Below are 22457 nucleotides of genomic sequence, written 5' to 3' on the forward strand. Positions count from 1 at the left end.
CTCAATCCCACAACTCGGGGACTGTGACCTGAGCTGAAATCAAGAGTTGGACACTCAACCCACCGAGTCACGCAGGTGCCCCAGGAACATGCATCTCCTGACGAGACGACTCAGCATATTGTAAACTGACAGATGGCAGCCTGCTACGGCCCGCAGCATCAAAAGGTGAGAAAACAGACCTCTGCCACACAAGCAGTGGGAAAATACAAATGAGGACCAGGAGACAGTGAGTGCTGGAGCCGGGGCATTTTCCTCACCACTCATTTTTCCCCTCTCGTAACAGATCAAGTCTTAGCTACCTGCATGCTCAGAAAGGGCCCTGTTGGCAGGAGGGGACTGCACCTGCACAGGGCTCTCAGGGGAGGTGACTGGCGGCCATGACTTTCCCTCCCGGTCTTGCCATTGTGGACTTTCACCTTGATAAGTCACTTGACACCTAATTTTCTCCAAGAGAGAAAAGAAAAAAGAGAGCAATTCTGTATGCTCCTGTCTAGGCACCGGACCGCCTGGTGACAGCTGTGGGCTCCTCCCTCTGGTCCAGTCATTACATGCCTTGCCTGGGGCCCTGCTTCCCATGTGCCCATGGATGGTGACTCTTAGGAACGTGCACCTGAATCCTCTAGCTGGATTAAACTGTATTTTCTAGTCATCGTAACATTTTCCTCAACACGCCCATTCCATCCTGCACAGGCCGCATCCCTAAACGTCAGCTGCGGGGGGGATGAGACCCAGGATTCCTCAGGATCAGAGTAGGGAGGGCTCACTGTGGCTTTTCCCTCCCCCGACGGAGTCACTCTGCTCATGAACAGTCCTCAAGGGCAGGTGCCAATCCTAGAGCACCCCCCTAGGACCCCTGAAAATGACAGACTGCTTTCCACCAGCTCTTCAGGCCTTCCTCTGTAGCCCTGAGTGAGCATTCCAAGCCACATCCTGTGGGTAGCACTGAGGAGCTGAGTGTACTATGAAATGTCCACACAGGGCCTCACACTAACTTTAAAACCATCCTGACTCTGTGGTTGGAAGGGTTTTTGGTTGTTTTTCTTTTCCATTGGTCTCCAGAGTAGCCAAGATCAACACCATAAATTGCTAATTCTGGACTGAATGGTACAGCTTACATTTTGGAAGACAGGAAGGAGGGAAAAGAAGGTTTCATTCGTCATGAAACAGTTAAAGACACAAAAGACACGAGACGCATCTGAGAACTGCTTCTGCCCTTGGCGTAGGGTGGCCCTTTGGAGGAGAGGGAACATGTACCAGGGCCCACGTCCGTCGGCCTCAACTTCCCCGCCTGCGTCCTGACCTACCTGCTCTCCTCCCAGTCTCTGGGCTTCTTGGTTTCGTTTGGTTTTATGCAGCGGATGTAGTGAGGTGTGCACTTCATCAGGGTGCTCACGAGGTCATTGGCTTGTTTCTAGAAAGGAAGAATCACATCAGATGGAAGCACGGAACTTTCTCTCAAGCAGACTGACTTTCAAAGGACATCTGTGAAACTCTAGTGCAGACATTTACAGCCAGAAATTAATCTTCATGACTTGCTCAGTAAGCTTGCCTCTGCTCGACTATGCTTTCTTAAGGCTCTACTGACTTTTATGATGACTTTCACACCGGCAAACGGGGTTGAAGTTAGATTTTTGAAAACAATCAGGTCTTCTCAGTATAGTTAATAAAACAATACAAAACAAAAAGACCCCAAGGTAGGGTCTTGCCTCTACTATTTGCAAGCTTTACACCAAATCACTACATTTCTCGGGGCCTCAGTTTCTCCATCTGTAAACGAAGTGGATTGAACTAGAAGACCTCCAACATCTTAACCTAAAGATTGGAGAAGATGTTAGAAGTCAAGCAGGCCAGCGCCCACACGGCGCTTTCATCTCCTGCTGTATCCACTCCTCAGAGTCTCTGCTGTTACTTAGATGAAGCCGCAATCCTGTCCACTTTGCCAGAGCTGAGCTCGGTGCCATTTCCCAATAGTATACCTTCGTATGCAATTCTTTTCATGAGAAGCAAGGAAGCATGCCAGTTATTAACAAAGTAGGTTAGTTTTATATTGATCGAGGGCCTTGCAAACAGTGTTCCCATAAGCTTTTTTTTGGTGCACAAGTGGAGAAGGGAAGAGAAATTATTTGCACGATTATGGCATTAGAGGCCCCCGTACTCTCTTTTGAGGCAATTCAACCAATGCATGATCACCTTATTAAAATGTTGGAAATGAATATAGAGTGAGAAATGTATAAGAAGCTCGGAATTTATAAAGCTTTTCTTTTTTTAAAAAAATTATTTATTTTGAGAGAGAGAGAGAGAGCAAGAGCAAGCGTGAGGGGAGGAGACAGGGAGAGAGGGAGAGAGAATTCCAAGCAGGCTCTGTGCTGTGAACATGGAGCCTGACTCGGGACTAGAACCCACGAACCATGAGATCATGACCTGAGCAGAAACCAAGAGTCGGTCGCTTAACAGACTGAGTCACCCAGGTGCCCCCTATAAATCTTTCCATATGCCACTTCATTCACCAGCTTCCTCAGCATGTCCTTTTATAAACCTGGGGCATCTGAGCCGTATCGGTGCACCAAGTAACCTACTCCTTCACAAAAGATCCAACACGAAATCATCTCTCACTACCTGCGCAAAAGGAAACCGGGCTCAAGCAGAGAAAGCCACACAAATAAAGCTGGAATTGCTTATGATGTATTTAACGTCATGAGGATCTCAGACTTGGAAGAAACAGGAGGAGGGCCCCATCAGCATTCCCACCACCACACGGCTGTGCACTTGTGGGGCCCAGGACGGGGCACACGCAAACCCTCCTTCCAAGCAAATCAGTGTGAAGAGAGAAAACCTCCAAAGGAAAATAGAGAGAAGGGACCTCTACAGCCAGAAAACCATTACAAAGTCAGCAGAAGAGATCTGCCTCCAGTAGGCAACCCTCTCTCAATTAGGGCTTTTCTGTTTTCATGGGTTTGGGAAATCTGAAACCCTTGAGAAAGAGGCTTGAGTACATTCAAAGCAAGATGTTCACTGGTGAATTATGTGCTCTGTATAGATGTGCAGAATATAGCATTTTTTTTTGCAATGCTTAGAAGTAAGGATGAAGCTGCAGAGGTTGTGTGGCCAAAGCAAAGCCCTACAGTGAAAAAGTAAATGGATGCGTATCTCTCCTTTCGATCGAGACCGTACTTCCGCACAAATCTGATGATCTCTGCAACACCGAGGTGGGGCAGGGCCTGCTTGTAACAAAGCTTTTTCTTAAGGCCCCAAACTTGTAATTTTAAATTTTTTCTATTTTAATTTTAGATTTTATTAAAACTTTTTAATTTCCAAGAATAACTTGGCATATCTTTAGTCCTAAGCATTTCACAGCAAGCATGATTTACATTACCTGCCCCTTGGCATAGGTCTCTCTGGCTCAAAGTAGTCGTGGGGTAACATTTACTGAAGATGCACCAGGAGCTAGACACACAGATCTTCTCATTTCTGCCTCACGATTCTAAGACATAGCTACTATTATTTTTTTAATTTTTAAAAATGTTTTATTTGTTTTTGAGAGAGAGAAAGACAGAGTCATGTGGGGGAGGGGCAGAGAAAGAGGGAGACACACAATCCAAAGCAGGTTCCAAGCTCTGAGCTGTCAGCATAGAGCCCGACTCAGGGCTCGAACTCACGAACCGTTGGGATCATGACCTGAGTTGAAGTCAGACACTTAACTGAGCCCCCCAGGCGCCCCTAGCTACTACTATTATTATTATTCCCTTTTTAAAAAATAGTTTATTGTCAAATTGGTTTCCATACAACACCCAGTGCTCTTCCCCACAAGTGCCCTCCTCTATCACCACCACCTCTTTTCCCCCCTTCCCCTTCAACCCATTATTCCCATTTTTTAGACGAGAAAAACCAGGCCATAAAGATGCTCAAGATGTCACAAATTACTGACAACAGACTTGAGGCTTGAAACCCAAGTGTGTGAGCTACCACATCTGTTCCTTAACCACATTGTTCTCGTGCCTTCCTAAGCAAGAGGAGGTGGTTTGGTGTGATATAGAAGCAATGAACAGAGTAAGCTAGGAGTAGGCAAAGGCTTTAGGTTGTGAGATAATTCATTTTGGCAAATAGGAATACACCTTACCCACCAAAATTATCCTGAATTTAGCTATGGGGTCAATTTTAGACGTCTCCCAAGCTGGTCGGGAAGCAGCCACCGGAATTATCCTCACTCTAGACAAGAACATCCATGAGTTAGGGCAGAAGGTGACCAAAGGCACTTACTTGCCCAATAGAAGCATAAGCCAAAACAGACAGACGGGACAGCAAGAAAAGGCTCAGGGTGAAGTCTCCTCCTTGTACCTTCAACATAGATTACTAGGAAGCCCAAGATGGGGTCTAGCCTCTACTATTTGCAAGCTTTATGCCAAATGACTACATTTCTCGGGGCCTCAGTTTCTCCATCTGTAAACGAAGTGGATTGAACTAGAAGACCTCCAACATCTTAACCTAAAGATTGGAGAAGATGTTAGAAGTCAAGCAGGCCAGCGCCCATACGGCGCTTTCATCTCCTGCTGTATCCACTCCTCAGAGTCTCTGCTGTCACTCAGATGAAACCGCAATCCTGTCCACTTTGCCAGAGTTGAACTCGGCGCCATTTCCCAACAGCATCAATCTTTGGCTCTAATTTCAAAACTGGTCCCTTCTAGCCACAATAGTGCAGAATTTAGCAAAGCCTCAAAATAAAAAAGCACTATTAAAAATAGAATACTACTACTTATAAACAAGAAAACAGGAGTTCTCGCCAAATGAATATTCATTGGTTAGACTCTATAGACCAGTTTGAAAGTTTAAAGTATTAGAAAACAATAAAATAACCAACAGAAAAACTACCTTGAACATAAATTTGATTTTGCTTCCATGGGACTTGAGACTCTTTTTTCAAATCCTTTTTTTTTATGTGTATTATTTTTGAGAGAGAGAGAGAGACAGAGAGCTAGCAGGGAAGGGCAGAGAGAGAGGGAGACGCAGAATCAGAAGCAGGCTCTGGGCCCTGAGCTGTCAGCACAGAGCCCAACATGGGGCTCAAACTCACAGACTGAGAGATTATGACCTGAGCTGAAGTTGACTGTTTAACCAATGAGTCACCCAGGTGCCCCTAGATCTCTTTAAATGTGTGTACTTTAGGGATATTACTTAGATGATACTTAATATCTACAAAGTGCTGTGGATATGGAAGGTATAAGAGACTGGCCATAGCTATGTGCTCTAAGAGGTGTTTTAGAGGGTATTATAAAACAGAGAGAATTTCATTCCTATGTGGAGGTGAAACATCAGACAGAGACATGGACCACATAGTCCACAAAGGAGGGTACCACTGGGGGTAAGCATATGGACAGTATTATAATCTTACATAAGCTGGCTGACTTAAGGTTGACCTCCCAGACAAGAGCAATCTTTATAGTCCTTGCAGTCCTGAATATTTTGAGTATACCCAGACGGTGGCAATTTTGAGCATTCAACTAGACAAGAATATGAAGCCAAGTCTTCCAAAGAGGAGAAAAATGCCCCTACCTCCACCCTCTGTTTTTTAGGGAATAAACTCAACTGAGAATCCAGACCACTTGAAAGTGAGTCATTGTAACCTTGATGATCTGGACCCCTTGGATCTGAATGTGACAGTCTTGTGACTAGCTTTTCCAGCCCAGAGCTAATCCTAATCCAGGACCTTGAAGTGAAGGCATGAGTCAGAAGCTTCACACAGACATTTCTCTCGGGGGCCTCATGAGAATGGCATCTGCTCTCTGCCTGTAACTCTCTGCCCCAGGGAACTCAACACAGAGGTTGTCCCAGGGTTACTAAATGTCTCTCTCTCGTACTCTGAACACGACTGTCCCTAGTCCAAGAGGACTCTACCCTCTAGTTCAAAACCCAGCTTGCCTCTGACTTCCTTCTGTAAACCAGAAGTCTTCTCTTGACTAGGATCTTCTCATAGCTGTGAGGTTTTAAAGATCATTTCCTTTATTTCAGCCAGTACTCTCATCCTCAGGGCCTGGGAGGCAAGCTTCCATATAAGAAACACTCAGAGGAGAAAGCCAGCTACCAGAACAGAAAACAACCATAGTGTCCATCAGACGGGGGTCGTCGAGGGCACCGTGAGAAGGTTGAGCAGGATTCGGATACATAGAGCCAAGGAGGGGGCATGGACAGGCACACCTGAGCGTCCACTAGGAATGAAGCAGAGATGAGTAAGCATGGTGTGGTGCGTAAGGAGGGCGCCGAAGGAGCAGTGTAACAGGAGATCAGATACGGTTTGTGTTTACGATGCCTCAGGCAGTGTGCTAAATGTCTTAGACGGATTGCTGAATTTAATACCACAATCCCCCTTGAGATAGGTACAAAGATCCCCATCTTACAGATAAAGTAAATGATGCACTGGAGCTTAGGTAATTTGCTGGCAATCACAAGTAGTAAAAGCTAGAGCTGGAATTTCAACACAGGCAATAGACAACCCCCCCCCCCCGCAAAGCCCTACTGTTAATCATTTGATGATCCTATTGATTATAAAACTGCGATGGTATTTAATTGATAGTTTTAAAAAATAGTTTAGTGATTTTCTCAAAGAAGTACATGATTAAGTATATTTGACACAACCATTAAATACAGAGTGTATTAGGGACAATGAATTTCATCACACAATGGCTCAGGTGACACAGTGCACTTTCCGCAGGGGCTCCCCCAAAACACCATAAGAACTCCTGATGTTAAGACATCATAGGGCCAAAAGTACCTGTAATTTACAGAAAGGAGGGGCCTGCAAGATCCAGTGAGGAGGGTGCAAAAATTGCCCCCATAAGTCCCAGAATTTCTGTCATCAGCAAGTATTGGGGTGTAGCCTGGAAAAAGGTCATTGAAATCCAGAATGTGGGGGCGCCTGTTAGTTAAGGATCCGACTTTAGCTCAGGTCATACTCTCATGGTCTGTGAGTTCGAGCCCCACGTTGAGCTCTGTGCTGACAGTTCAGAGTCTGGAGCCTGCACTTTGGATTCGGTGTCTCCCTCTCTCTCTCTGCCCCTCCCCAGCTTATGTTCTGTCTCTCTCAGGAATAAACATTAAAAAAATTTTTTTTTTTAAATCCAGAATGTGGCTCTCAATCATAAAATCTTCTCTGATAGTTTAATGTGTATTCTTCCAGATTCTGTTTAAAGCCATGTCCTCTTAGAAAGTAGCTGGTTGGCATCTGCTGAGATGGTACTTCGTATCCGTCTGGGGTTTCAGTGCAGCCAAGTCACATTCAGTGTGCATCCTGTCACTTTTTCTCAAGCAGCGACATTACTTCTGGGCATCTTCTGTAACCATTCTCTTACATCTCACTGACCTCATCCTGGCCCAAGGGTGCAGTTTCTGACTCCAAGAAAACCCTGCCTCTTATAGGAATCTATAAACTTCCCCAAATAGAACAAACCTTTATTTTGCTTCCGGCAGTAGTTGGGCGCCCTTTCTTGTCAGCTTGCAGATTTTCCGGAAATAAAGACTTTATAAAAGGTCTGGAAAAGGAGAAAGAGAAGGGGTTAGCAATCAGTGGGTACCGTGGGGGATGAAAGCCTGCTGCCATAGAGAATGGAAAGGAGGGCTGTCCAGAAGCACATCACCTTGGCTCCAGAAAGGCCACCTGACTCAAAGCATGGGCCATCAAGGTGTGACCTGGGGAAATAAGCAGTGGACAAAAGAAACAGAGGAAGAATTCTAAGATAGAAGCTCCTTGGTGTCTAAGCCTGAAAACTAAATTTAAGGACCCTGCCTTTTGAATTTGCCTGCTCACTAGAACGAAGCTACACACTGGTAAGAGGACACACAAAGGTGACTGGTACCGGATGACCAAGTCAAGTGAGACAGACTGGAGCTCAGGGAAGTGTATGAATCGTCGGGGTCTGGTGCAGATTCCACTTTGCGCTAAGGCAGGGTTTCTCAGTCTTGGCCCTGCTGATATCAGGATTCAGGGCTGATAATTCTTTGCTGGGGTGGGGAGGGGTAGGCTGCCCTACACACTGTAGGACTTTTTGTAGCATCAGTGACCTTTGCCTACTTGATGCTATTAGCATACTGCATCTCCCCCCACCCCCGCCCCTGAAAAAAGCCTTGGCAAACTGCTGCTAAGTACAAGTAATTTTAAGTGGAGCGGTAGGACTCATCAATCCTTTACCTGTTGAATATATTTTCATTAGTTGGCCTAATTGAGCTGCATTTGTTCAAATGCCTGCCTCACCAGGACACAGGGCAGGGACAATGTCCTAGTCACCTCAGTGCCCATGGTGTCTGGAACACAGCCTGGTACACAGCAGGTGCTCAATTATTATGTGCTGATGGACCGAATAAAGTCATCCATGTAAACCAGCAATCTGACACCAAGTTCAATTCCTCCTAAATGGCTTTTGGACCATCTCGAATTTTCTAGGAAGTCTCCCCACAATCTACTTTTAACTTGACTAGACATGATTATAGATTGTTGAAGCCAGTGTGTTTAATAAAAAATAGACCGTGTCTATTGGACAGGAATTTTACGTAGAAGCGTCAATAGCTCTCAAACTTGGCAGAAATTTTAATAATTAAAACAAAAACCTTGAAAGCATGTCTGCACCTGACTGTCATAAAACCCACAAGGCAGGACTTGTGGTTTACCTGACTTTTTAAGAAAAGCAAATCGATTTTATGGGTTTTCAAATGAAAACAGATTCAGAATCTCCAAAGTTGGGGGCGTGAGCACAGGAAGTGCAGCATGGGGAGATCATGGAGAGAAGAGGGCTGGGGGAGGGGTGCGGGGGGAAGGAGTGGAGAACTAACTGGAGCAGAACAACTTCTGGCCAAAGCCTGAAAAGTATGCTTGGTTTTCTTAGAAAATGATCAGACTCGGGGCTGTGGACTAAGGAAGTAAACCTTGCTTTTAGAACAGCTCAAGTAACAGGAACTAAAAGGGCAGCTCTCAAAATTGTAAAATCTGGAAGACTGTGCAATATTGTACTTGCCTGGCTTACACGGGCCTGGCCATGTAAATTACCCTTTATATCCATTACCTAAGGTCTTGGGAACCTTTGCAGGGAAGAGGGGAGGGAAGGACACAGCAGGGCTGGTCCTGGGAGCTCCCGAGCGAAGGTTGTAAGGGAAACAGACGCCCCTATTGCTCCTACCCCTACAGCTTAGACGGGGTCTCAGGAGTGAAATCTCTGGGGCAACCCCTCTTGAGCTGTCCCTCCCTAATTTCTTGAGCCATTTCCCAAGTGCTTCATGGACACGTTATCTCACATCCTGCAAAGCCATTAGCCATTAAAAAAATGGACTGACCATGCAAAATTCTTGGGATACTATTCTAAGGGCAAAGTATCAGAGAACCAGAATGTTCCAATTTTAGATACAGTAATGGCTGCCCCAACCCAACCCCAGGATAGGCACCTCTCCCTGATAATGTTGCTGAAAATGACGAAGCTAGGGGCCCTGAAGGGCATGCACATAGCAAGTGAAATTGAGAGACAGAGGTGTTTGGGACACATGGGATTGGAGAAGAAAAGCTATTTTGAAAAACCAAGTGGTCCAATGAATACCCAGACCCAAGCGCTCAAAGGAACAAAAAGCTGACCCCTAACTGCCACAAGTTTTTTTTTTTTAATATTGAAAATTTAATCAAACCTACATCCCATGTCTGATAAGGTAAAACACACTTACAGCTCACTGCTCTGCATAAGCTCGATCAGATCCATAAAAAGCACATCACGGTTCCTTTCACAAAAGCCATCCATGTCATAGGATACCTGGCCAAGAACAGAAAGAAATCTAATTTTATCCTGTAAGTATTTCACTGACCAACAACAAAAATCCCAGTTGGCATGGCTATTCTTACCAGAATGTGAATATTTCCAGATGTACAATTGGGATTTCATCATGAACTGTCACATTAAGGCTGTGCAAGTTTTATTTAACTTGTTAGCTGACTTAGGTGCTGATGGTCTGTGGAGGCTGATGAATGGGATCCGGCTGCCTCCATGGCTCGGGTGCTCTCTGACCAGGACGTCAGCTACCACGATCACACACCCCTGCTTCAGTGAAGCCATGGGAGTATCTAAGTAAACAACTGAATTCTTTCCCTAAATTTTCACTACAATAGAACAAAATAAAACTCCTTTTGCTCATTAATCCATCGCAATGGAGCATGTCATCTGCGTGCAAGTTTTTTCTACAAATGGCATCACAGTTAGATCAACTCAGCCAAAAACTCATGCTCAGGGTCCCTGGTGAATAAGAGATTAGACGGGTGAAAGGTGAGACCAGTGGATTTCCCATAGGACTAGAAGACTCTAAATATCACGCCCTCAGCTGACTTTTCTGTTATCAGTGGCACCTAGACAAAGCCTGGTAACCGGCAGGCACCTGAAAATCATGCATCTTATGAGTACAAACATGAAAAGCAAGCCTTATTTACACTCCTAGCAGGCAGGGGCAGATAGGGGTACAGGCCTGTAACTGCGGCAAGAGGCAAGACAAAAATCCATTCCTTCAGCAGGGCGATTCACGATTTAAAAACATGCAGTAGTTGGGGCGTCCGGGTGGCTCAGTTGGTTAAGTGTCCGACTTCGGCACAGGTCATGATCTCGCGGTTCGTGGGTTCGAGCCCTGCCTCGGGCTCTGTGCTGACAGCTCGGAGCCAGCTTCGGATTCTGTGTCTCCCTCTCTCTCTCTACTCCTCTCCTGCTCACATTCTTTCTCTGTCTCTCAAAAGTGAATGTTTAAAAAATTTTTTTAAACATGCAGTAGTGTGTATATCCTTTGTATTGCCTTTGTAAATATTTCATGCTGTTGAGTGAATGAATGAATGAGTGCTGAGTGAATAAAATACAGTGAAGACGTGAAACTCTGTGGACGCTGTTATCAGTTGTCTCATGAGAAAACAGATCACAGACCCAAGGGCTCACAGCATTCAGGGAGAAGGGTAACTTCTCTCCCACGGGACCCCTGCTCTCTGGACATACCTTCCCAGCATAATGGTGAATAATGAAGCCTTGATTCCAGCTGTTGAAGTGCTCGTGATTCCCAATCTGCATCTGAAGCTTCTGCAGCAGCGTCTGGTCTGCCCCCTCCCCCACTGCGTGCATCGTCGCACACACGTCGTCCAGGATGCTCATGATGCCAGGAGGGTTCTGAAGGGAACAAGAAGGCAAAGCCCCAGTTCGGTGACTGTTTAAAGCCCCGGTTCAGGGGCTTATCAGGTCTTTCCTTAAGCAAGGAAAGAGTTCCCTAGACTCAAGATACCATCTTGAAAATCAGTCTTTCCCTTTGAGCAAAAATGCCATGAATAATCCCAAATGGGAGTCGCCACTTAGATCGAACAGGGGAGGAAAGTTCATTAAAAAAAAAATTGCTTGACTTCCCACAGTTCTGTTCTGAACCATATACAGATCGCTGTCTGCTGACTCCTATTTGCACTAAGTTGATTTTCAAAACCCAAAAGAAAAATGAAAACATTTTCCTTTGACCCTAATTCATTTCTTCACATTCGCTTTCAGCCTGCCACCCACAGAGGCACGGTTTACATAGTCACGGATGTACGTGTTCTATCATGCGTTACTCTTGTGCCGCGTAGCGCTGTTTTATAAAGAGTCCTCATGTTTTACAGTCTCCATACCTACTATTGTAATGGCTCTATTTTGCTGTTCTGATATGCTATAGTTTATTTAACGCCTGAATTGTCTTTGGGTGTTTTTATGGTTTCCTGTTTTGGACTTTTATAAGAACAAAACAAAACAAACAGTACTGTGGAGATCTCTGCCTATATCTCTGCTGGTTTCTTTTGGGGAAGCTAGATAGACGGCAGGGCCAATTTTATGTCTCTTCATGTGCTGTGCCATCCACGTTGGTCATCAATGTCTTCTCTCAGAAGTCAGGGACAACTTCCATTTGTAAACTGACATTTTATTCATATACACATGTTCATATTACTACACACAAGTCTATTCATAATAAATTGATGCAATGGTAAAAATTCTCTGCAAATCAGAGCTGTTGCTTCCCCTCTCCTAAAACAATGACACAAAGAACAAAAACCCACTTGACGTAAACCTGTGTGCAGAGAAGGGACACACCAGACTGATACTTACAACTTTGTTCTCTATGAGGTCACACACGATTTTGTTATTAAAGTATTCAATGGGTGTCCATCTTATTCCCTCCTGAACATATTCTTCCTGAGGGACAGAAAGCGAGAATTCACATTATTACCCAGTGAAGAAGAGTTGGAGCTCCACCCAGATGACTAGCAAAGGCACATAGGTTGACCACGAGAGAAATGAATGCCCTTCCACATACAATGGGAATTTTCTTTATTTTTCTAAGAGGGATAGAAAAAGGAACATTTCATTGCTTGGTCATTTTTTTTTTTAAGTATGCCCAACATGGGGCTCAAACTCATGACCCTGAGATCAAGAGTCACGTGCTCTACTGACTGAGCCAGGCAGGGGCCCTATGCTTAGTAATTTTTATATTTAGTTTGAACCATATGAAATTTTTATCCTGCAATCATTTTTTGATATACAAACAATAGCAATTTAATATGGCTTAACCCATAGGGTCAGTTACAAAATAATCTCTTGAATTTAACCTATGAACAGCAGTACAGATTAGCCGCTAGGCACTCAAGCGGAGGGTCCCTCACCCAAGGTCAGTTGCTCAATTAACTTGAGGAGCACCACCACCCTCCTGGTTTCCCTCCTTCCTCACCCATGTTGCTTTGTTAGCTTCCTTCCAGATCCTTCCAGATCCTCATATGCTGTAGAGTCCCTGGGCTCCATCTTTTAATCTTCCTCTATTCTCAGTCCTGCTTTTCCAGAGGATTTTCTCATCAACTCCCTGGTTTTATATAGCACCTGGAGGCTAATGAGCCCTAATTTATTTTTCTGATCTAGACCTCCTCACTGAGTTCCAGGGTCATGACAGTTCATATATGAGAGTCTCTGTCCAGACGAGTCACAGGCCTTATACATGTAACCTGTGCAGCGGAGTTCAGAGTCTGCATCTCCCCACCACTGCCCACCAGCTGCTCTCATAATCTTACTCTTCAGTATACAGCCTCACCATTGGCCCTATTATTCAAGCCACAAAAGTAGAAATCATCTTTAATTCTGCTTTCCTTCTGAGCTCACTGCTAATTATTTTGAGCACGTCACGTTGACTCACTTTCCAAAGTACATGTCATATTGGACCACCTCTCATGCGTTACCACCTCTACTGCTACCGTCATTGCCTATACCTCTACCACTTCTTGCCCAGTCTCTTAAGTGGTTTTTAAACTTTCATTCTTTTCCCCCCTAATGTTTATTTTTGAGAGACAGACAGAGGGAGCAGCAGAGGCACAGAGAAGGAGACATAGAATCTAAAGCAGGCTCCAGGCCCTGAGGTGTCAGCACTGATGCGGGGCTCGAACTCATAAACCGCGAGATAATGAACTGGGCCAAAATTGGACACTTAATTGACTCACCCACCCAAGCACCCCTAAACTTTGACTCCTGTTTGCCTTCCCCTCAGCTCACTCTAGAGCCTAAGTAATCTTTTCAGAAACACAAGGCAGACCAGGTCACTCTCTATTCAAAACTCCCTCAGGGTTTCTCATCAGACTTATATAAAATCTGAAGTGTCTGCCACGCCCTACAACATTCCTATATGATGTAGCCTCTGCCTACTTCATCCGGTCTCAGCCCTACCACGCCTTCCCCTGGCTGTTCTGCCATAGCCGCTCTGATGTGGCGGAAGGCTAGAACACCAGGGCAGACGTTTATATGGAAACCACCGGTCACTTCCATGACTTAATGTCCCCCAAAGAGCCATTCGTATGTGCAGTGGGTTGCATGTGTCTGCTGAGAATTCATGTCCACCTAAAACTTCAAAATGTGAAGTTTGGAAATAGGATCTTCGGGATACAATTAGCTAAGGATCTGACTCCAGCGACTGGCGTCTTTACAAGAGAAAGGAGAGGGAGATTTGGGCACAGAGTGACACAGGGAGGAAAAGAGCACATGATGGGAGAGGCAGAGACTGGAGTTACTGACAGAGAACCGAGACCACCAGGAGCCACAGAGGCTAGAAGAGGCAAGGAAGGAGTGTGGTCCTAGTGACGCTTTGGTTTCAGACGCAAGCCTTCTGAACCATGAGAGGAAAGATGTCTGTTGTTTTGAGCCACTCAGTTGGTGGTACTTGGTTTCAGCTACCCTAGGAATCCAGAACGTGGTATCCAGAATAAAAGGGAACCTGCGTGGACCTTTGAGGAGAAACTATAAGTAAGACGTGTTATTTCATGTCAGAACGAAAAATACCAGCTTGGTCTGTCTGGAAGGAAGACTGGGAGTCAAGCAAATCTGAGAAAACCAAGTTTTTCCTTTGGAACACAGTCCATGCCATAGACAATTGGGGTTGGAACAGGGTATCCATTTTCCACTCGGTCAATGAGTCAGAGTAGTAAAAGCAGCCAGTAATAAGTCCAACTTCACAACATCATCTGCTTAAAGGAGAAAGAAACTGTGGCAGATGGTGTTTACATTTCACAGACTAAAATGTCACAGTGGCATACGGTTCTTCTGTCTGACTCTATTAAGTACATTTCCTAATACAGGGCTAAAAGTTGAATCTGGTATGAAAAGAGAGGTATTTAAACCTTTAAAACAAAACAAGTTAGAAATAAGACAAAAGAAGAGCCGCTGCTTACCTGTTCTGCCTTTAATGTCAGTTCAATAAAAATCTGCTGTAATTTTTCATTAACAAAATTGATACAGAACTGCTCAAAGCCATTTTTCTGGAAAAAAAAAGTTTACTTGCATGTAATTGTTACTGCAAAATCACTACATCATTTCTTAAGCCATTTCTTAAGTGATTTAGCGAAATGTTTCAATGTGAACAGTCTTCACAGAAATGCTGGAGGCGTCAGCAGACAGCAACATAGTTTGTATGTAGAAGCTAATTCAGTAAAGGGACATGAAGAACTTACAGAGGGATAAATGAACTGTAGTGGGGTTTGCCCCCCCTCGCCCGCCCATTACCTAGAATTCTTTCTTTCAAGCCAGATGAAATGCATCCCCCTCCCAGGGCCCCAGTTATCCAAGATGGTCTTACCTGGAATATTTCAAAGCCATAGATGTCCAGGACACCGATGTTGTATTCTTCATGGTCCTTCTCCATTGCTTTGTTGATGGACTACGAGAAAGTAACCAGCATGGCAGTTAACTCCTTTTCTTTCTTATCAGAAAGGGACGTGCATGGGGGAAAGGGACGCAAGACTGTACAGCAAATAAGACTGCCAGCTGGAAACAGGATGACAAGAAGAGAGGTGACTTGCAGCTTAAAAAAAAAAGTCTTGGTGCAAGGTCAAGTACTCTGGGAAACCACCAGGATCCAAAAAAGCTACTATTGCTTAATCATGAAAGCCATTAACTTCTGGCAGTTAGTTTTTCTCAGGAAGTCTAGAGAATAGGAAGAAAATGTCATCTTGGGTGATTGAAGGAAAGCCTATTTCATATAAAGAACCAGTAAGACAACATCCATAGATATTATTTCTCTTGACTCCATTCAGGAGCCATTGAATGGTCCCTTAACACAGCATGAGAGGGATATCAAGGCAAAGGCATCTCTATTCCCAGGAGCTTACAGAAAGGGTGATAATAATGCCAGATAATAATGCCAGTAATTATGATTAAAGTGATGATAGAAAAAGCAGCCTCTGTGTATGTACCATTCATCTGTGCCAGGCTTTGCTCAGTGCTTTCCATGGCCTTCAATCAATTCTTGCTACAATTTTCCCAATGACAGTGATAACATCAGAATCCCTAAGCCCGCCATGGGCCAAATGCAGGGTCTAGGTTCCGTGGAAGTAGCACGATGCTTACTTACAACTGTGTTCTGGATCACTGTAAGAAGGGACATGCAAGCTAATGGCTAGACTTAACAAGAGAGGGTGGGTGCAGGTTCTAGGGACCTGGGGAAGGCTGCAGGACAGGGAGGAGCACAGGAGAAACGTTCCTGGAAATGGTGAACACCTGGATGAATATGGAAGCACCGGAGGTGTTTTCTAGGCCAAGAAAATGATGTGGCATCTTTTGTGAGCTAATGGTAAATGGCATCTTCTGTGAGCATAGTGACACACAGCACTTAGCCCAGTGACGGGCATATGCTCAGTGCCCAGTAAATGTCAGCTCTAATTACAAGGGGCACCCATCTGCTTTTACCACACAAAACATAAAGGGCAGGCCAAAAGGAAATAAGGTGGGAAGTCCAGCAGTGGAAGGCACACTGAATAGAGAGAGAAGAGATGTGGATTCTGCACCACTCTCTTACTAAATGGCCTTGGGCAGATCCACCCATTTTTTAGGCTTATGATTCCCTTGTCAATAAAATGAGGAGTCTGGACAAGTCAAAAGCATGACTAATGTTTAGTATGATCCTGACCTTCCACAAGAAGTACACAGAATAATTACCGTACTCTGCTCTGCCCTACTCATCCCTAACCACACCTAACCACACTTTAAGCTCTACAGATGGTGCCTGGATTCAAACACAAACTTTTTGGATCTAATGGGCATATTGTTGTTCTTTGACTAGGATCTCCCTAAGGATCTTTCTAGCTTTGATGTGTAAAAGAAAAGTAGAATAGCTAAAACACTGTCAAATCACTAGGTATAATTCCTAGATTTATCACTGAAGAGTAGTGTGACTTTGGGGAAGTTCCTTAGCATCTCTGTGCTGAAGTTATATACAAAATAGGGATAATAATACCCAAGTCCCATGATTGCTGTAAGAATCAAGTGAGTTGTTTTTTCTAAAATACTTAGCATGGCATCTGGCACATAGTAAGTAAGGGCTACGGAAGAGTTTGCTATTATTATTCTACCATTTAGAGGCTATGGTGTTTAATAGACGGTCACTAGTTTTTTACTTCTCAAACACTGATTTTCAGAATCTGTGATACATAGATAGATATAAGTATGTATGATTATGCCATTAGAAAAACAATCTGTGATAGTTCTAAAATATATCTCAAGTCTTTGATACTTTTCCCTTCAAGAGGTAGAACCTAATTCTCCTTCCCTTAACTGTGGGCTGTACTTAGTGACTTGCTTCTAATGAATAGAGTATGGCAGGGTGTCAATAGTTCAGTCCAAGGCTACAAACTAAAAGATTTCTGGGTTCTTCCTTATTCTCTCTCTAGATCACTCACTCTGGGGGAAACCCAAAGAAGGCTCATGCAGCAGGGATCTTAGTCATCCTGCGAACAGCCCTAGGAGTGCGCCATCTTGGAATTAGATCTTCCAACTCTAGATAGAAGACTAGTAGCTCCAATCAGGATCCCAGCTTCAGCCTCATCCCTGAATCAGAACCACCAAGCTAAGTCACTTGCAAATACCTGTCCCACAGAAACCGTGACAGAATAAATGCTTATTGTTCTAAGCATTGTTTGGATTGATGTGTAACATAGCAATATACAACAAATACAGTATTCTAAAGCTTTAGGCTCAAAAGTCAACAGTGTTTCATGACCATGGATCTCCCCTTTCTCTGTTCTGTAGTTCTGGCTTTACTGAGTATTTTGTCCAGAAGAAGCTATTACCCTATTAGTGTCTTGTGGACAATTCTAGAAGTAAAAGTGGGATTCAGTGATGCCAGGGCAGAAGGATAACAGAGGAGTAAGCATTATAATGGTTGTAAGGAATGAGCCAAAACATGAAAACGAAGTCCTTAGTGATTTTACCCTTTTATAGCTTAAACGTGCAAAACCACCAATGTTAACTTGGGATTACTTACATCTACCAAGAAATCAAAGACCCGGGCGTGCAGGGCCTTGGCAAGTGCATCCCTGGTGTAACAGGCCTGCTCCACGTTGAGGGTCACGTGGATGGACTCCGACTTGCCTCCCCACTTACTATCCATCTGCCGGCTGGTGAGCTTTTCTTTCAACCGGTCCTGGTTTATCCCCAGGAGATACGCAGGAAAAGCCAAAACTATAGAAAACAAAACAAAGCATAATTGTCTTTCAGAATTTTAACAATTCAGTTCATGAGCATGTGCAGGCACTTGTGTGTGTGCGTGTGCATGGGTACACATGTGCACGTACAAGACACCCCCCCCCCCAAACTCTCCCTCTACTGAAGACTGCTTATCAGTAGTCCCACATCCATCCATCCACTTTGTTTTTCTCAATTGTTCTATTACATGAGTCAATTCCTATGATGACTGAGACTTCCAATAATACAAATCAGTGATCCAAGAAGGATGGTGAACCAATCCCCCCTACTGAGATCACAGTTAAATGCCTAAATTGGACATCTTTCCAAGCTTGCAGCAAGGCAGCCCGGAAGGAACTAAACCAAGAGACATTTCTTTGGCTCAAAAAATTGTTTTCTTCCTTTCTGGTACAGTGTTTTCATAGCATCATTCCCAAAGATGTTGAAGCACCTGGTCTCATGGAATTTATAAGAACAAGCAATCACATATTTATTGAGTGCTTACCACATGCAGTGTTACTAGAGAAGACAGAACACAAAATATTAAGAAATTTTGAAGACCATCTAGATGAGGCATGGACAGTGAACCAAATTCAGAAGCCTACTAAAAGCTAAATAGGTGCTCTAGGCAGGCAATAAAGTCCTGGAGGAATTTAGAACAGGTTACAACTTGCTGGGGTAGTCAAGGAAGATGTGGGATATGGGGACTTAATGGATGAACAGGACTGAGGCACCTGGGTGGCTCAGTGGGTTAAGCATCTGACTCTTGATTTCAGCTCAGGTCATGACTTCATGGTTCGTGGGATCAAGCCTCACATCAGGCTTTGTGCTGACAACACAGAACCTCCTTGGGATTTTCTCTCTCCCTCTCTCTTACCCTCCTCAACCCCCACCCCACTCTGTCTCTCTCAAAATAAACTTAAAAAAAAAAAGGATGAACAGGATTTGTACAGATGCAGAGGAAGAGGGAGACGAGGAAGGGGAATAGGATGTGCAGAGAGGTGAAAGCAGCAACTTAGAATGCACAGCTGAGGTGCGACAAGGGGCCCAGCACTGGCTATGGCTGAAAGTTAAGGTAGGTGATTACAAGGTCAGGGTGAATTCCGGCGACGGAGGTCCTTGAATGGCATATGAAATTTAGCCTGGAATCAAGGGGGCCTGGGTGGCTTGTGTGGGAGGGGGTGGTCTGTAAGATTTCTCTGAGACGTGTATGGAGTGAAATGGAGAGCATCGGTGTTATTCATGTCACGGCACCCTCAGCCCACCCTAAGGACGGGTAGTAACACAGATATGGTCTTCGAATAGAAGAGCTGAATAGATGGCTTAGTAACTTGTTTCAGGCCATGAAACTTGCCAAGAAGAGTGCTCATGATATAAATGGATTTTCTTCATTTCTGCTCAAAACACTGTAAAGTGAATAAATAACACCATTCTGGGTCATGAAAGAATGCTCACATATTTTGCACTATGAATGAAAGATTTTCATGGACACAAATCCAAACTCTAAACTTAGGTAGGAGTCTTCTTCTGCCTAAAATTGTATCAAAAGTTTCTGATAAAAGGATTTTTGTCAAAGACTTTATGATAATGCTCAAAAATCACAAGCCTCCCAATAAAGGATAATCTGAATTTCACAGATGGTGTTTGAATTAATGGGCTGACATTTTCGGTACATACCTTCCAATGAGATTAAGTCAGTGAATGCATTTTGAAGAAGTGTAATGCCAGCACAAGGTATTTATTATCTCTGCTAGGGCTCCACAGAAATGCTCTGACTAGTAGAAGGGCTTCTGTTCACAAAGGGTACATGAACAAGATCAAGTGCACTCATTTGCCAATGGCTATTTCCTTTAGTTTGGTTTTAACGTTAACACATATGTTTAAGAATTTGGATGTCTTCCACTAAATTGAAGCTTACCTTTGCACAGAGCAAGGACATAAGAGGTCCATAATAAGTCGGACACATGCAGGGTTGGTGTGAGAATCAAGAGACATTTACTAACATGTCTGACATAGAATAGGCCTTTACTAAGGTGAAGTTACAATCAGGGTTATTATCACCATCACCAGACACTTAGGCACATACATGTATCACTTAGTACAGTTGATGTTATTACCAATGACCCCTCACTGGTCATGGTAACCACCCAGTGACTACCTTGATACAATGAATAATTAGCCTCCATTTGTATACTTTGTAAATATGGGCTTTTCCCAAGCCCCTAACCATGCTAAAATAGGGACACAATTCAAATATTTGATAAAAATGTTTACGCCATTATCTCTACGACCACAACTAAAGGAATACAGCACTAGGGGCTAAGTCCTTGGGTCCTTATCTAAGACTGAGAAAGAAACATGCTAACTTCTATGTCTCCCACCGCCTCTGCAGAAGACAGGAGGGAAGGACCACAGGCACTTGAAAAACAAGGCATGGAATCTGGCCAAGAATCAGAGCCACAAGGTTAGGGAGAGGAAATCTAATACTTGCTTTGAAAAAAATCCATGCCATGTTTTTTAAGTATAAGCTTTTATGGCCTCGTATTTTCTGCAGTGGCCTGCCCGGGTGCTCAAACCACAGGGCGGCTCAGATCAGACTCCCTTCAGGCTGTGAATTTCCAGGAGGGTGTGTGCAGGTGTGGCCGGAGAAGCGTGTCAGTGCAGAAGCATGGAGGCTGTGGGGAGGGAGGAAGGGAGGATGGAGGCTTTGATTCATTTCGAAAAGCTGATAATACTCCAGTGTAGTTCATCAGAGTTACGTACAACATAAAAGAACCTGCCAGAAAGCAACGTCGCAACGCATTTTGAATAAGGAAACTAGAGTTCTCTTACTGCAGTAAAGTGTAACACAAAGTTGGATTTTTCTGTTTACATCTAAGGTACAGCGAAGATAAACTAAAAAGATGCAGCACAACAAAATCCTGTTTTAAAAATACAAAAGAAATGGCAAGGTAAATGTTGTCTGTCTTTGGTGTTGTTCTCTGCTCTTTTTTTTTTTTTCTTTCCCAAGTTCTTATTTAAGTTCTGGTTAGTTAATATGCAGTGTAAGATTAGTTTCAGGTGTCGCATTTAGTGATTACCATGCTTCCTAATCCATTAGTAGCAGGGCAAAAAGGAGAGGTGCTGTCACTTAATTCTTCTCATAGTTTTTACATAGTAGTTTTTTTCTTCAAATAAAATCCATAGGTGAACGTCTTTTAAGCAAGATTTGTTTCCAAAAGTATGTCATCTCACTGTAGTGGTTGTGACAGACACAGATGTGTCTAAGGTGAGGTTTTTTTGACTTCTCAGCAGTGTAAAGGTCGGACTGTGGCAACTCCATAGCTCCATTAGGCTAAGCTCAGGTTAACAGCAAAATCTGTCATCCCTGATGACTGTTTTGCTTTATTAAATCTTACCACGTTTTGCTATAATCACTGGTGAAAGTCTGCTTTCTTCTGTTATAAAAACACGGGCTAACACCTCCCTCTAAACCTTTATTCCACGGGATATACACAAACATGAGGTACACATTTTAGTGTGTTCATTCAGTTCTGTAATCACATAAGTTCTAAATCCACCTTCGTGCCCACCGGCAGAGGATTGGTTCAACAAAAGTATAACACAGCCAGAGAACGGAACACTATGCAGCCAAAAAAGGATGAAGCTCCTTAACGGGTAGAATCATGTTCAAGATACAACGTTAAGTGAAAAAGCAACTCTACAACACTATGTTTAGTGCTCCCACTAATGCACAAAAGCGGGAAGAATGGATGAGTGCAGCTGCTCTGAAAGGAAGACAAGAGACTGGAAACCTTAGTTCCCTCGAGAGGAGGGAACAAGCTGACGAGCAGAGGGGTAGACGAGAGCCCTCTGCTGAGCCAACGACTCCTGTGAAGAAAGGTAGATACACCAACTGAGCAGGAAATAAATGATCGGAAGGAGGGCGCGACTCTTAGATCTCTTTGGCCTCAAGCACAGACTTTCCTGATCTCCGTCACTCCACCACCTCCAATCAGGGCATATTTCAAGGCAGTTAGTTGCTAACCCTGGGCCGTGCCCAGTTGGCTGAGGAGGCTGCTTCCTCCGGACATCAATGTGCAATGAACCACTTCTTGGCTCAGGCATACGGGCGCATGCTTGCTGTGTCAGAGTGGTTTTGTTCTGCAGCATAAAGAGGTGATAAAAGAGTGTACTGTCCAAGAAAGCAAGAGAAATTCAGTCTACTTCCACAGCAACCACACTGTCAATGTTAAAAGGACAAGTGTTAATGACCCTCTTGGACACATATGCACATTTGTTAAATGTGAAGGAAAACATACATACATCTAGAAATGTAGTTACTGTTATTAGGTCCTATTTCTAGACTTTAAGCACACCCCTTATATTTATTGTTTTCCACTCCGCTCCCTTCCCTGGTCAACATGATTCATCTTTCTCTTTATCGGACAGACATCAGAAGTCAGCAGAACTTCCCTC

General features: G+C 44.0%; 1 protein-coding gene across 1 annotated transcript in view; it reads right to left on the reverse strand.

Moving 5' to 3' along the window:
* MYO1E (myosin IE) overlaps window positions 1–22457 on the reverse strand; it is a 199436-nt gene that overhangs the window by 54156 nt on the left and 122823 nt on the right. Inside the window, exons 10-17 of the mRNA XM_029952955.1 lie at window positions 17800–17996; window positions 15118–15198; window positions 14714–14800; window positions 12117–12203; window positions 10992–11159; window positions 9691–9776; window positions 7439–7520; window positions 1305–1411 (exon numbers count right to left, since the gene is read on the reverse strand). Coding sequence (XP_029808815.1) covers window positions 1305–1411; window positions 7439–7520; window positions 9691–9776; window positions 10992–11159; window positions 12117–12203; window positions 14714–14800; window positions 15118–15198; window positions 17800–17996 — 895 coding nt within the window. The remainder of the gene's footprint in view (window positions 1–1304; window positions 1412–7438; window positions 7521–9690; window positions 9777–10991; window positions 11160–12116; window positions 12204–14713; window positions 14801–15117; window positions 15199–17799; window positions 17997–22457) is intronic.

This window comes from Suricata suricatta, chromosome 9 (genome assembly GCF_006229205.1).
Source record: "Suricata suricatta isolate VVHF042 chromosome 9, meerkat_22Aug2017_6uvM2_HiC, whole genome shotgun sequence".
NCBI lineage: Eukaryota > Metazoa > Chordata > Mammalia > Carnivora > Herpestidae > Suricata > Suricata suricatta.